The 12799-nt window shown below is 42.3% G+C and overlaps 1 protein-coding gene across 1 annotated transcript in view; it reads right to left on the bottom strand.

Moving 5' to 3' along the window:
- Positions 1-12799, bottom strand: part of PTPN14 (protein tyrosine phosphatase non-receptor type 14) — a gene marked incomplete at both ends in the record, with an annotated part of 116843 nt that overhangs the window by 32003 nt on the left and 72041 nt on the right. The window contains 4 exons of the mRNA XM_080699263.1: positions 1884-1941; positions 5116-5198; positions 5986-6073; positions 10608-10696. Of these exons, the coding sequence (XP_080555389.1) occupies positions 1884-1941; positions 5116-5198; positions 5986-6073; positions 10608-10696 (318 nt within the window). The remainder of the gene's footprint in view (positions 1-1883; positions 1942-5115; positions 5199-5985; positions 6074-10607; positions 10697-12799) is intronic.

Raw genomic sequence — 12799 nt, 5'->3', positions numbered from 1 at the left:
CTTGTCAACAAGGAGGCCAAGAGACGGTGTCATCTAGTCCTACTCTTTTTTTAACGCGAGGAACTCTGAGTAAATGCTTTAAACCAAAAAATCCCAAAGGGTAGGTGGAAAGGGAAAGCTCTGCATCCAGCTTCCTGTAGACTGTCTTCAGAAAAGTTAAGAAAAGTAAGGCTTTGCCTCTTCTCTGGATAAACAAGATGAGACCAGATCACAAGACGGCCTTAAAACCCCTCGCCTCTCATGGTGTTTCATGGACATAAATGAAACGTGAGTTCACTTAATTCAGACATTTAGACTATAAAGAAGAGAACAAGAAAATAATATTAACAAAAAAAATAGAAGAATAAAGAAACCAGTGGCGAGAACAGAGAACTCCTGGAGGCTCCAGGGAAATCTCAATGGGCCCCTTTCAAATCTCCAAGGCTAGGAACCACATGTGAGACACTGTGCCTAATAAGATTAAATAGTCACACGGGCACTCAGGAATCCTCATGCGAACAGACAGTGGCTCCAACTCTAGCCTGCTAAGAGTCCTTGCCCGTGCACTTTCTAGAAATTTTTTTTTCTCAAAACTTTCCTTTTAAAGACATGTTAATGATGTGCTAGAGGATATAGAAATGCACATGGAGAAAAATTCTATTTGATGCTTCTGTATATGAAATCGAAGGAACTATTCACCTAGAATAATTAAAAGGCCATATTTTAATTTTGATTGTCTACCAAAAATTAAACTAATATAAAATAATTTTGTCAAGACAAAATTCTATTTTTATTTAGAATGAATTGAAGACCAACTCTATACCTCAATTACATTATTCTTGACTAATCCTCAAAATAAAAGACAGCCTGAGATAGAACACATATATTGAAAATAAAGTTGTGTTTCCTTATAAACAGGATGAGCGGAGCTGCGAATGGTGGCACATGCTTGTAATCCCAGTACTTGGGAGGCTGAGACAGGAAGATTGCAGGTTTGCAGCCAGCCTCAGCAACTTGTGAGGCCCTCTGTAACTTAATAAGACTCTGTTTCAAAATAAATTTAAAAAATTGGGCTGGGAGTGGAACTCAGAGGTAGAATGCCCATGGGTTCTATCTCTGGTACCATAAAAAATAAATAAATGAATAAACAAACATGATGAAAGTAGTTTAAAATATTAAAAACAAGGAAAATGAGCTAAAGGTTAGGGGGGAAAATAGATCAATTCAAATCTGTTAGCTAATTAAAGCTTTAAAATTAGAAACTACAATCTTCCCTATCAAATACTCTGAGTCTATTAAATAATGATTCATTCAATTTTCTGCTCATTCACAAAGAATATATATTTGTGTGTGTGTGTGTGTGTGTGTGTGTGTGTGTGTGTGGTACTGGGGATGGAACCTAGAGGCATTCTACTTCCAAGTTACACCTTCAGCCCTATTTTTTATTCTTTATTTTGAAACAGGGTCTTACTGAGTTGCAAAGGACCTCACTAAGTAGCTGAGACTGGCTGCAAACCAGATCCTCCTGTCTCAGCCTCCCGAATGCTAGGATTACAGGCATGCATGACCACACCTGGCTCAAAAAATATTTTCTGAGTTTATTACACTCTATCTATGGCAGTGAATATGAAAAACTGAAGATATGTCTCCAGTCATGAGCAGGACAGATAAGTAAGTGGAAAAAACACATAAGAGGTACTTATGTATTCGAAAGGCACAGGGTCACACTGGCTGGAGAAAGACTTACAGGGTACATCTAAACCACACTTAGAGAAGCAAGAGGCACGGTGGATGTCCCCGCACCTCTTGGCAGGCTGACAGTCCTGATACAAGACTCACCTCTCCTTCAAATTAACAATGCAACCCTCCATCCCAACAGTAAGACTGCTTGAATTGATACATACCAAGGAGGACCTGCTCCAGGTGGGCTGGCGCCTGATGGGGGGTGGAGAATTGGATTGTCTTCATGAAAAAGTGAAAAAAACGAGAATGGCCATTAGTATTGTTCAGATATCAAACGACTAGATAAACAGGGAGAAAGAGAAAGGGAAAAGAGACTGGTGAGATTTAACAGTAAAACATGAGCATTGTTCATTCCTAGGTGCTAATGCTAAGAACAATTTTGACTTCCTTTTTATCGCTCTTTTCCTCTAAATGTTTGGAGCATGGGATACTTCTATAATAACTTTTACAAACTAATACTAAAGGCATAAGGTTTATTTATGAAGATTCTGGGAGAAATAAGACTAAAAAACATGATTATTAGATATATTTTAAAAATTACTTTCTTTGTACCGTTGTGCATGTGTGAATCTTTCATGATAAAAGAGGCAAGAATAAAAAAAAAGATTTCAAAAATGCTTCCAGCCAATCACATTCTTTTTCTTTTTTTTTTTTTTGGTGGGTCTGGGGATGGAACCCAGGGGCATTCAACCTCCGAGCTACACCCCCTGCCCTATTTTTTATTCTTTATTTTAAACCAGGTCTCACTGAGTTGCAGAGGGCCTCACTAAGTAGCTGAGGCTGTCCACGAACCGTGATCCTCTGGTCTCAGCCTCCCAAATGCTGGGATTACAAGCGTGCGCCACCACGCCCGGCTTCAGCCAATCACATTCAAAACCAGATAAAATATTTCTGGATGCCTATATAATAGCACTTTTTAATTAAGATAATATACATTACAAATATTTATCTCACCAGATCCTTTTGGGATTTTTATTTAGGGGACAAGGTTGGTGCTAAGGATCCAACCCAGGTCCTATGCATGCCAGGTAAGTGTTCTACCACTGAGCTATATATCCTTAGCCTCTGAGCAGAGAGAGAACCAACAAAGATTTAAAAAGAAAAAAGCAGAAATAACAATGGGTAGGAACTAGAATATTATCAAGTTCTTGAGGCCTGAAATCAAAGGTGCCTTTGAGCAATGGGTTCCAAATTCCAAATCAGTGCTTTTCCTAGTCCTCAGTATCATCATTATCAAAGCCAAAAAACCTCAACACAGAATTTTTCATCAAGTTAAAAGTTTTTAACCTAAATGAATCTTCTTATTCTGAGATTTTATCCTCTTTTTGGTACTAAAATATTTCTTCTCTTATGAAATGATACAAACAATACACTAGTATCAGTTTTTTGTTTTTTGGGTTTTTTGGTGGTACTGGGGTTCCTGGAAGCCCTTCTATGTCCGGGCTACACTCCCAGACCTATTTTATATTTTTTTTTTAATTTGGAAACAGGGTCTCTTGAGCCAGCCGTGCTCAAGAACGTGACTCCGAACCAGCGTGATCCTCCTGTCTCCACCTCCCAAACTCGGAGATTACAAGCCTGTGCCCGGCTAGTATCAGATTTTTTAAAAAATGACTGGCCAAATACCGTATTATCAGACCTCCATTAAACAGGTTCCCTCTCTAGCTTTCTCTCCAGGTCAAAAGTCTAGGAGCCACATTTAGCAGCTCAGTAGGAGCAGAGAAATCAACAGCAAACTTAGAGGTGAGGGGTGGGGGTGGGGGGTAGAGAGCCCTGGAGAAGATGCTGCTCTCCCTAAGAAATACCAGAGGATAACAGTTTCATCAAACTTCAGAGGGGTGTCCCAGGCCACAGCACAATCTGTGCTAAGCTTCTGAAATTGCATACAGAATTTAATATGCATGTGGGGAACGAGCCCCAGTTGTTCATCAAACAAGAAGTCAGTGACCTCCAATACCATGTTAGGAAGAAGAAAGAATGGGTCATTAACAGAAGCAGAAGGATAAACAGAATCTTCTTCTGGGTTTTCAATCTAATATACAACTTCCACTCCTATTAGAAGAAAAGCCCATAAAACAAATATTCAGTATATTCTATAATAAAGCCATTTGTTGAGAAATGGTTAAACTAGAAGACGACAGCAATATCCACTTGTCATATAAAAATCCATCCTCCGAATCAGGAAAAAAAAAACATTTATTTATTTTTATTTACCCTACAGATATCAACTACTGAATCCTCGTTAATGTCCCGGACACCCCGACAGGTCAAAGGCAATAGCAAAGAACTACAGAGTGACCAAGGCATCTGCTCAAAAGAATGGTGTGGGAGACCTGTGTGCCAATGTGTCCAGGAGAGAGATACCACGGCCTAATTTGCAACTCCCTGATCAGTCCTTCTGATTTACCCTTGCCAACTTTGCTGGTAGGTCTAAGACTATCAGACATGTTTTTAGATCCCAGCAGTGACCAATTGCCTTGCCGAGTTTGAAAGCGCCTCCATTGCACAGAGAAAAAAGTTGGCCTTGACCTGGGGCTCCAGCTCTAAAGCAGCCGCATCCTCCAGCAGCAACTGCAGCTGGGCAGCATCCAACCACTCTTGGATGTGCCCACCATGAGAGTGGAAAAGCAGCTCGTCTCTTGCATTTACATCCCTGACGCTCTTTGAACCAAAATTAAACACCTTGGGTGACCAAACTGCGAATGGACTCTGCCGAGGAACGTCTTTTGAAGGCAACCAAGGTAAAGACGACAATCAGGCAAGCCCCGCACGCCATCTCCGAGGTCAGGCCCCATGGAAGTGCCCTCATCAGACTCCCTTTTATCATCTTTATTTCCAAATTAAATTAAAAAAAAGACACACAGGTGTGCGGCAATGCCGAGTGCCTTCCACATCTTCCTCTAATTACCCTGGCCTCTCATTTGCACTCAGGTGACGTGACCCAGGAGCGCACGCAGGGTTAGCCAACTGTGTGAGCGGAATGGGCTGAGGATGACAGCAGCGTCTTCTCTTTCAAGTTGGCTCATTGCGCCGCTACCCACTTCTGAACATGCTCCACATCTGACGTGAAGGGCACCCTAGCAAATTGGGAATTGTTCGGCTCCTCCGAACTCAGAGCCGAGGCTTGGGAGGCACTAATGTGGCCAACCCATCTGGGCAGGCAAGCGTTCAGAGTCAATTTGTGAATCGTTTTCTCTCTAGGCATATGGACTACACTACACAGTCTTCATCATTAAAGTTCTTTCACTCCTGCCCGGCTGTAGCCTACTTCTTTGGCTTCCACAAGGATCAAGGGGAAAGAGCAAATGGAATAAGTGATCCACAGCCTCCCAAAGTGCATGCATTTAACCTGGCAGACCCACCTAGGGAGAGGTGGACCAAATGTTTACTTACTCAGTGCAGATCTTGTTTTGCTTGTAAAATTTGTGCCGTGTAGTAAACAACCGAGAAATATACTTGGCATTTTCAATATCGTCCTTAGAAAAGAAGAGGTGGAAAAAAATAAATATCTATTTTATTAGATATATGCTTCACTAGGATTCTTCTATGCTAGGACACAACTTCCATCCCTTCATCTCAAGTACAAAGTAACAGGCTGGGCCAGCGATCAAGCCAACCAGATGAATTTCCATGGTAGCCTTGCCTACAAAGCTACCAAACGATGGCAGAGAATGCTGTTAAGGAATTCTTCAAGTCCAAGGTATTTAGGGCTATCCTGAGGAACTGGCATGTCCTTACCTAATTCTGGATCGAGTCTTTTAAATTAAATAAATGAATCAAGCTAAAGCATGGAATGAACACAAAACATCATTAAACTGGAGACAGGGAGGGGTATGAATAGTCTGGTTCCCAAGGAGGTCTGCAATCGAAGCTCAGTCACTCAGGTGACATCAGATTGAACTTGAGACTCTGATGGGAATAAAAATCCAGGCCAGCCGGCAAACGAATATGCAATGCGACAGAGTTAGGGGTACCCAATGAGGGCTGCAATTCAAATGTTCAGGTGATCCATCAAAGAAGGCAGCTGAAAAAACCTAAACCCCAGAGACCATGGTCAGCCTGGAAACCTGGCACCGTGAGCACAATATTCACCACCGCCACCCTGAGTGATCAGTGATAGCATTGGGCAAGTATTAGAAAGTATGTCCTCAAGAAAATATCTATTTTCCTAAGTTACGGAGAACAAGGAAAGGCTCATAGGAACTGAAAAGTCAGCAGCAAGTGCCTCTTCAGATCTTGCCTTCGACTGTCCGTGTTGCTTACCGTGTGAAAGAGGGCAGTTTCTTCCTTGTTGATGAGCTCCACTAGTATAGTCGACTTGTTGTGAGTGATGTTCCCGATATCATTCCACCTGAGTCAAAAGAAATGCAACTGTGTTGGTCCACAGAACAACCAACACATTTAGGTTCCAGCATACAAGAGTTCTCTGCAACGATCAAATTGCATTTGACAAGTTATCATTAACTATCTAAAAAAAATAAGTGTTCCTTCTCTCAAAGGAGGAAATTAAGAAAAATGCAATATGTATTTATTTACATGGTGACTAGCTATGAGGAATATTTGCAAGGGATTATATTGCCCTCCCATGATTTTTTTTTGGGGGGGTGGTACTTGGGATGGAACCCTTTCGCCTCCAGGCTATACTCCCAGACCTATTTTTATATTTTATTTGGAAACAGGGTCTCTTAAGCCAGCGCGGCTGGCTTCAAACCTGTGCGATCCTCCTGTTTCCGCCTCCCAAGTGTGGGGATTACAAGCATGTGCCACGACGCCTGGCGTCCCTCCCATGATTTTAAATGTACAAAGGATTGCTTATGACCCCTGCTTTTTAACAATGAAAGAGCATAATATTAAAAAGTTGTATCCTTCCAAGAATTCAGACTGAAGAATTCACATAGATTGTGTTGTGCACAACAGATTGATTATGCCATCTACAAAAAAAAAAAAATGCTTAGAGACAGATGTGTCTACTATCTAATGCGCCTAAGTGTCTGTGATCTAAACATGGATATATGTGTGCACACAGAGAATTTCCAGATCTGTGGTCATGAAAACCTTTTCTAAAATGAGATACACTGAAATAAGCACCAGGCAAAGGAAGATAAGACGCTGCTTTCTATTAGACTTGGAGCAATTCCTAACCATGGTTTACTACTGCCTACTTTCACTCAATTCCCTACCCACTGCCTTCTCACTCAATTGTGCACGTGTCTGCTGGTTACACTTCCACCATTCCCTGCTTGGTTAACACCTTTAAGTCTTAACTATGGCATTACTTTCTCTAGAAAGTCCTTCCTCATTCCCTACCATCCACATGCAAAAAGAAGAACCTGCAGGAGTTCTCTGTCAACACATTGGGTTACAATTTTTTATTTCTGTAACTACATCTCTACGCAGACCAGACTAAAAACCACAGGGTCCATTCCTCTGTAGGGATTCTGCTTCTTCTGAGCACTGAGTCAAGAACCTTACCTAGACCACTCAACAAATGTTTGCTGCAAGGATGAAAAGTGGAGAGTTGGGTGTAGCTCAGTGGTAGAGCTTGTCTAACATGCATCAAGCTCTGCCAGTCCCAGCACTGCCAAAGATGATGATGATGGAGGAGGAGGAGGAGGAGGAGGAGGAGGAGGAGGAGGAGGAGAAGGAGAAGAAGAAGAAGAAGAAGAAGAAGAAGAAGAAGAAGAAGAAGAAGAAGAAGAAGAAGAAGAAGAAGAAGAAGAAGAAGCAAAATAATAATATTGCCTCTGGCCTACACAGGGTACACACTAAGATAGACAAGGTAGCTATTTCTGCTCCTACTTTAGAGTAGAGGCAGCTTAGACACAAATGAGTCCCTGACTCAGTCATTCACTGGGTTGGTCAGAGATGGATATGTTCTTTCCCTGGGTTTTCCAGATGTTCTCCCAGTCATCTTTCCCTAACACCAGCACCAACTATGTTTAACACATGTGCTGAGGTAATACTCTACATATGCTAAGCATAGTTTGCTGCCTGACTTACATTTCTACCAGATTACAGTTACATGGACTCCAGGCTATGTCTCCTCAGCAGGAGACTTGAGCGACAAATGCTATCAGGTTTCCTCTGGCTCCATACTTTCAAATCAATTCTGGAGATACTTCTTGCCCTACCATGGCTTCACCTAGTAGCATGACAAATGTGACACTGTCATCACAGTAAATTCCATCTTGTAGAAGTTTCAGGATAAGTGGAAAAAAAATCTGAAACATTCTGAAGGAAACTGAGCAAAACCTGTGAATGATTCCTGCTCATCACAGTTCCTTTTGGTTTTATTTTGTTTTCTAGTACCGGGAATTGAACCCAGGGGCATTCTACCCCCAAGCTACACCCAGAGCACTTTTTATTTTGAAACAGAATCTCACTATGTTGCTGAGGGCCTTGCCAAGTTGTTGAGGCTGGTCTCGAACCTATAATCCTGTCTCAGCCTCCTAAGTACTGGGATTACAGGGCTGTGGCACCACACCTGGCTATCACATGTTCATATTGCTATGTTCTTCTTTTTCACCTAAATACCTATTGTTCAACATGTATCTATTTCCTTTTTGTAGGCTCAAAGAGAAACTTCAAGCATCAATTTAACTTGGGAGAACTTGTGAGACAAAATGCCTAGATAGCTTTAAGTGGGCATAAAAATTTATGGTTATATCATCCCACGTATTAATGTATTTTACTCATTTAACTTACATTTGTTGCACGTATATGGAGTTGAGTCTGAATATGTCCAAGAGTCAAAACATTTATGAATTCTAAGCCCTGAAGATCTCTCTCCCCATTCTAGCTACAATAATGTCTCTATTCAAAACGGATTAAAAAAAACTCAGAAGTAACAGCAGGATGGGGACTTATGGATATAAAAGCCAATCACAAAGATTTTGGTTGGAAAACTATCGCAAAATGATCTGCCTTAACTGCTGGACCAGAGAGTACATGACTGGCCAAGATTCATTTTGAGAAGGTAAAGGTGGTGTGTGTGCTCTGCCTGCGAAAGCTATCTTTAATAATCTACCAAAACACACAATGTACTTAAACATATCAAAGTCAACCACTAAGCCAAGCAAGGGAAGGAGGGATGGGGAGGGAATAGGGTGGGAATTGGGTAGGGGCTAAATGGGTAATGTATGTCCACACAAGTTTTTTACCCCCATATGATGTATGAATATAATGCACCAATAAAATTTAAAAAATATATCTACCATAATGCCAAGCATGGTGGTGCATGCTTGTAATCCCAGTACTTGGGAGGCTGAGACAAGATAATTACAGGTTTGCTGCTAGCCTCAGCTACTTAGTGAGACCCTTCACAACTTAGTGAGACCCTGTTTCAAAATAAAGAATAAAAAAATAGGGCTGGAGGTGTACTTCAGAGGTAGAATGCCCCTGGGCCTGGGTTCGATCTCCATAGTACCACACACAAAAAAAAATCTACCTCAGATGCATAGTTTTGCCTATCAGATCCACACATAGGAAAGCTGCTCTTCCAGTAAATAATGGACCTTATCACTGAGTAAATAAGAGCAAGCTATGATGGAGTCTATAGGCACCAATACACGAAGCAAGCTCATGCATGTGTAATGGGACAGAGAGACATTGCTGTATCTCCACACTGAACTTTACTTCTGTTGAGTGGAAAAGAGCATTAAGATGTCAAAATAATAAGTTTTGGTTTTTTTTTTTTTTTTGGGTGGTACTGGGGGTGGAACCCAGAGGCTTTCTACCTCCGGGTTATACTCCCAGATCCATTTTATATTTTATTTGGAAACAGGGTCTCACTAAGTAGCTGAGAGTCTCACTAAGTAGCTGAGGCTGGCTTTGAACCTGTGTGATCCTCCTATCTCAGCCTCCCAAGCACAGGGATTACAAGCGTGCCCCACCACGCCCGGCAAAATAATAAGTTTTAAAAGGACCAGTCATGCCAGGCGTGGTGGCACACACTTATAATCCCAGCATTTGGGAGGCTGAAACAGGAGGTTGTGGTTTACAGACAGCCTCAGCTACTACTTAGTGAGGGCCTTTTCAACTCAGTGAGAGTTTCAAAAATAAAGAGTAAAAAATAGGACTGGGAGTGTAGCTCAGAGATAGAATGCCCCTGGGTTCTATCCCCAGTACCACACACACACAAAAAAAAGGACCAGTCGTTTATTATAATAAACTGATTGCTGTGTGTGTGTGTGTGTGTGTGTGTGTGTGTGTGTGTGTGTGTGTTTCTGGGGATTGAAGCCTGGGGCATTCTACCTCAACCCTATTTTATTTTTAGTTTCAAACAAGGTCTCTCTAGGTTGATGAACAACTCACTACTTGCTGAGCCTGTCCTTGAACCTGCATTCCTACTGTCTCACCCTTCCAAGTACTAGGATTAGAGGCATGCACTACCATGACTGGCTAATTGACTGCTTTTTAAGATATGTTTTTACAAATAATCTTGTTAATATAAAAATTAGTGTGGACCCTTTTAGCTTGTGCAGTTAGGCAGAGGGTGGAGGACAATGGCAAAGAGGTAGTTTTCATCTAATGGCAGGTCATGGAGAATCCCAACGCAGGTAACTAGCAGGGCCCAACTGCAGAGCTGGTTCTAACCATATGCAAACTTAGTTCTACTTTTTTGACCCAGTGAGGTTCAACAATGCATCTTAGAGAATCAGGTGGGAAGAAGGTTTTTCCCTTCCCCAATCAGGCCTCTGGTAACAGGGGAATGAATCTCTCCATTTCTGCTTTAATCCCACAGAAGGATGATCTGAGCCAAGCTTTAAAAAGTTCCACTCTGATCCACAGTCCAGCTCTTAGCTCATTTGGATAGCTTAGTAGCCAATGTAGGTCTGGAGAACCTCATCACCCAGAAAAAGTAAAGGGGAGATAAATGATATTACCTGTGTATTACTGCTTGTCTTCCAATTCTGTTCCTCACAAAAATCCCCATAAAGAAAATGCCCAGGTGCATACCGTTTCCATGATTGTCCTGCAAAAGATAAAACAACCCCAAACTTGTTATGACCCATATTCACTGCAGCATAATAGCCAAGACATGGGGAATCAAGCCAAGTGCCAATCAGTGAATGAGTGGGTAAGGAAAACATGACATATATACATGATGGGACCCCAGACGTCTTTATCTCCAAGCTGGTCTCTTGGTCTAAGTCAGGTGCTACTAGTCTCTTGCATAGGAGACTAGGACGTGGCTGTTGGGGTTCTGAAAGCACAGAAGCAAAGCAGGGGCAAGGCTCAACATCTAGTAGACAAACTGTCACTAAGTCTCCTGTTTTCACTGGCAGGAGCAAGAAGGGGGTCATGTACAAGTAGAACAAAGGTGGAAGAGAAGGACTACTGCATTTCCCAGATAATTGATCCTATTATGGCCCAAAGAAGATGGGGATCCTTCTCATGGCCTCATCTCACTTCACGCACCCACCAAAGTTCACACTTGTATGGGAGTCACTCGCAGGGGTAGAGTGGGCAAGACACTACTGGTGGCAAAAGCAGAAACAGTATGAGAGAAAGAACTGAGGAAGAAGGAAGACAACTGTCTTGGTAATGATAAGGAATTGGAAGGTAAGTTGTAGCACAGAAAAACCTGTGCAAGAAAAATCAGAGCAGTGGAGATGGAAGGAGATGCAGAAATAATTCTGTGGCACTTTGTCAGTCGGTCCATACTGGAGTCTGGATACGGGAAGAACAGTTACCAGGGTGGAGTGGTTAAAAGGCACAGAAGAGATGCCCAAAGTAAGACTTTATCCAAGATGCTGGGGGCGCTGTACTGTCAAGACATAAGAGCTCTGCATCCAACTGAACAAAGCAGAAGCTCCAGACTCGCCCTTAACCACTCTGGAAGCACCCTCTCCATGTCCATCCGTGTGCTGTGACCATGCAGGAGCCACTCAGGCAGCAGCCACAGAGACAGACCTGGCAGGAAGTGGGCTGCCACTCTCTCAACCTTGAACATTTTTTAGGAACCACATGTGGATAAGCCACACTAAGAGAAAGTCTTCTTTTCAGGATGTAGTATGGAGTGCTTTTTCCTTATTTGGGTTCTAAGGACCTGTACTAACCTGTAGCGTTCCTCACTTTCTTTTCTTGTACCTTTCCTGTTTGCTTCTGCAAACTTGTTTCAGGGCTGAGCGTATCACCACCCCCACTGGTCCTGCTGTTCCCATCCACTATTCTTGGGTCAACAGGCATCAGATGGTCTGTAGGTGGCCACCTCGGTCATGGGCAGACACATGGGGAGAATTCCCACAGCATGGCTAAGTTACACTCATCTGACAATGAGTCAGAGGAAGGCAGAATATTCCTGTCAGTCCTATTAAAGAACTGACTAGAAAGGGCATCAGAACCCAGCACAGTAGATTCCAACAGTACCACAACTACCCCTTCTTCCCACAGTTTAGAATTACCCAAAACAAACAAATGACCCAAATGACCGCACTCACGAAACCCCTGGCCTTCCAGGCAAGGAGAAGTAGTCAGTCCTCTAGCAATGGAGAAAAGTTTACTGATGTTTCAATGACCTCAAATATCATGACTATATATGGGTTGTTGAAATATAAGTGGGATGCAGATGGCTTCGTAAGGCATTATTGCAAGGAAAATGGATTACAGCCCTACGAAGGGTAGCCATGAGAGAAGTGAAAGAAAATTAAACAAATCTAAAAGAGAGTCATTTAGCCCTTTTCACAAGCTGCGGCCACCCCGCTCGATTCTACTTGATGCACATGGGCAGTTCTCATTAAGGCAAATTGCAAATGTGCAACAGAGGGGGAACAGAACACTTATAAAGCAGCCAATGGAGCCTGTCTGGAGTGAAATGTTTGTGCTAAAATTGCAAGCATCTCCCAAATTGCTGCAATGTACCAGTTTCTTTAGGTCTCTGATAAAACTTTTTTTTTTTAAGTCAGTCAGCAGAGAGAAGAAAATGAGTCTGGATTATGGGCTGAGCTCTATAAGTGACCATGGACCATGACCCCCTAACCACACCCATTCTGGGCAGAGGACTTGTTGCAAAGGACATAAATGTGCTCTAATGGTTTCCTAGGTAGAGTTTGCACACGACACCAAAGGGGCTGGA

Source organism: Muscardinus avellanarius (genome assembly GCF_963383645.1).
Source record: "Muscardinus avellanarius genome assembly, chromosome: 7".
In the NCBI taxonomy this organism is placed as follows: Eukaryota; Metazoa; Chordata; class Mammalia; order Rodentia; family Gliridae; genus Muscardinus; species Muscardinus avellanarius.
This window is presented reverse-complemented; position numbering and strand designations above follow the sequence as displayed.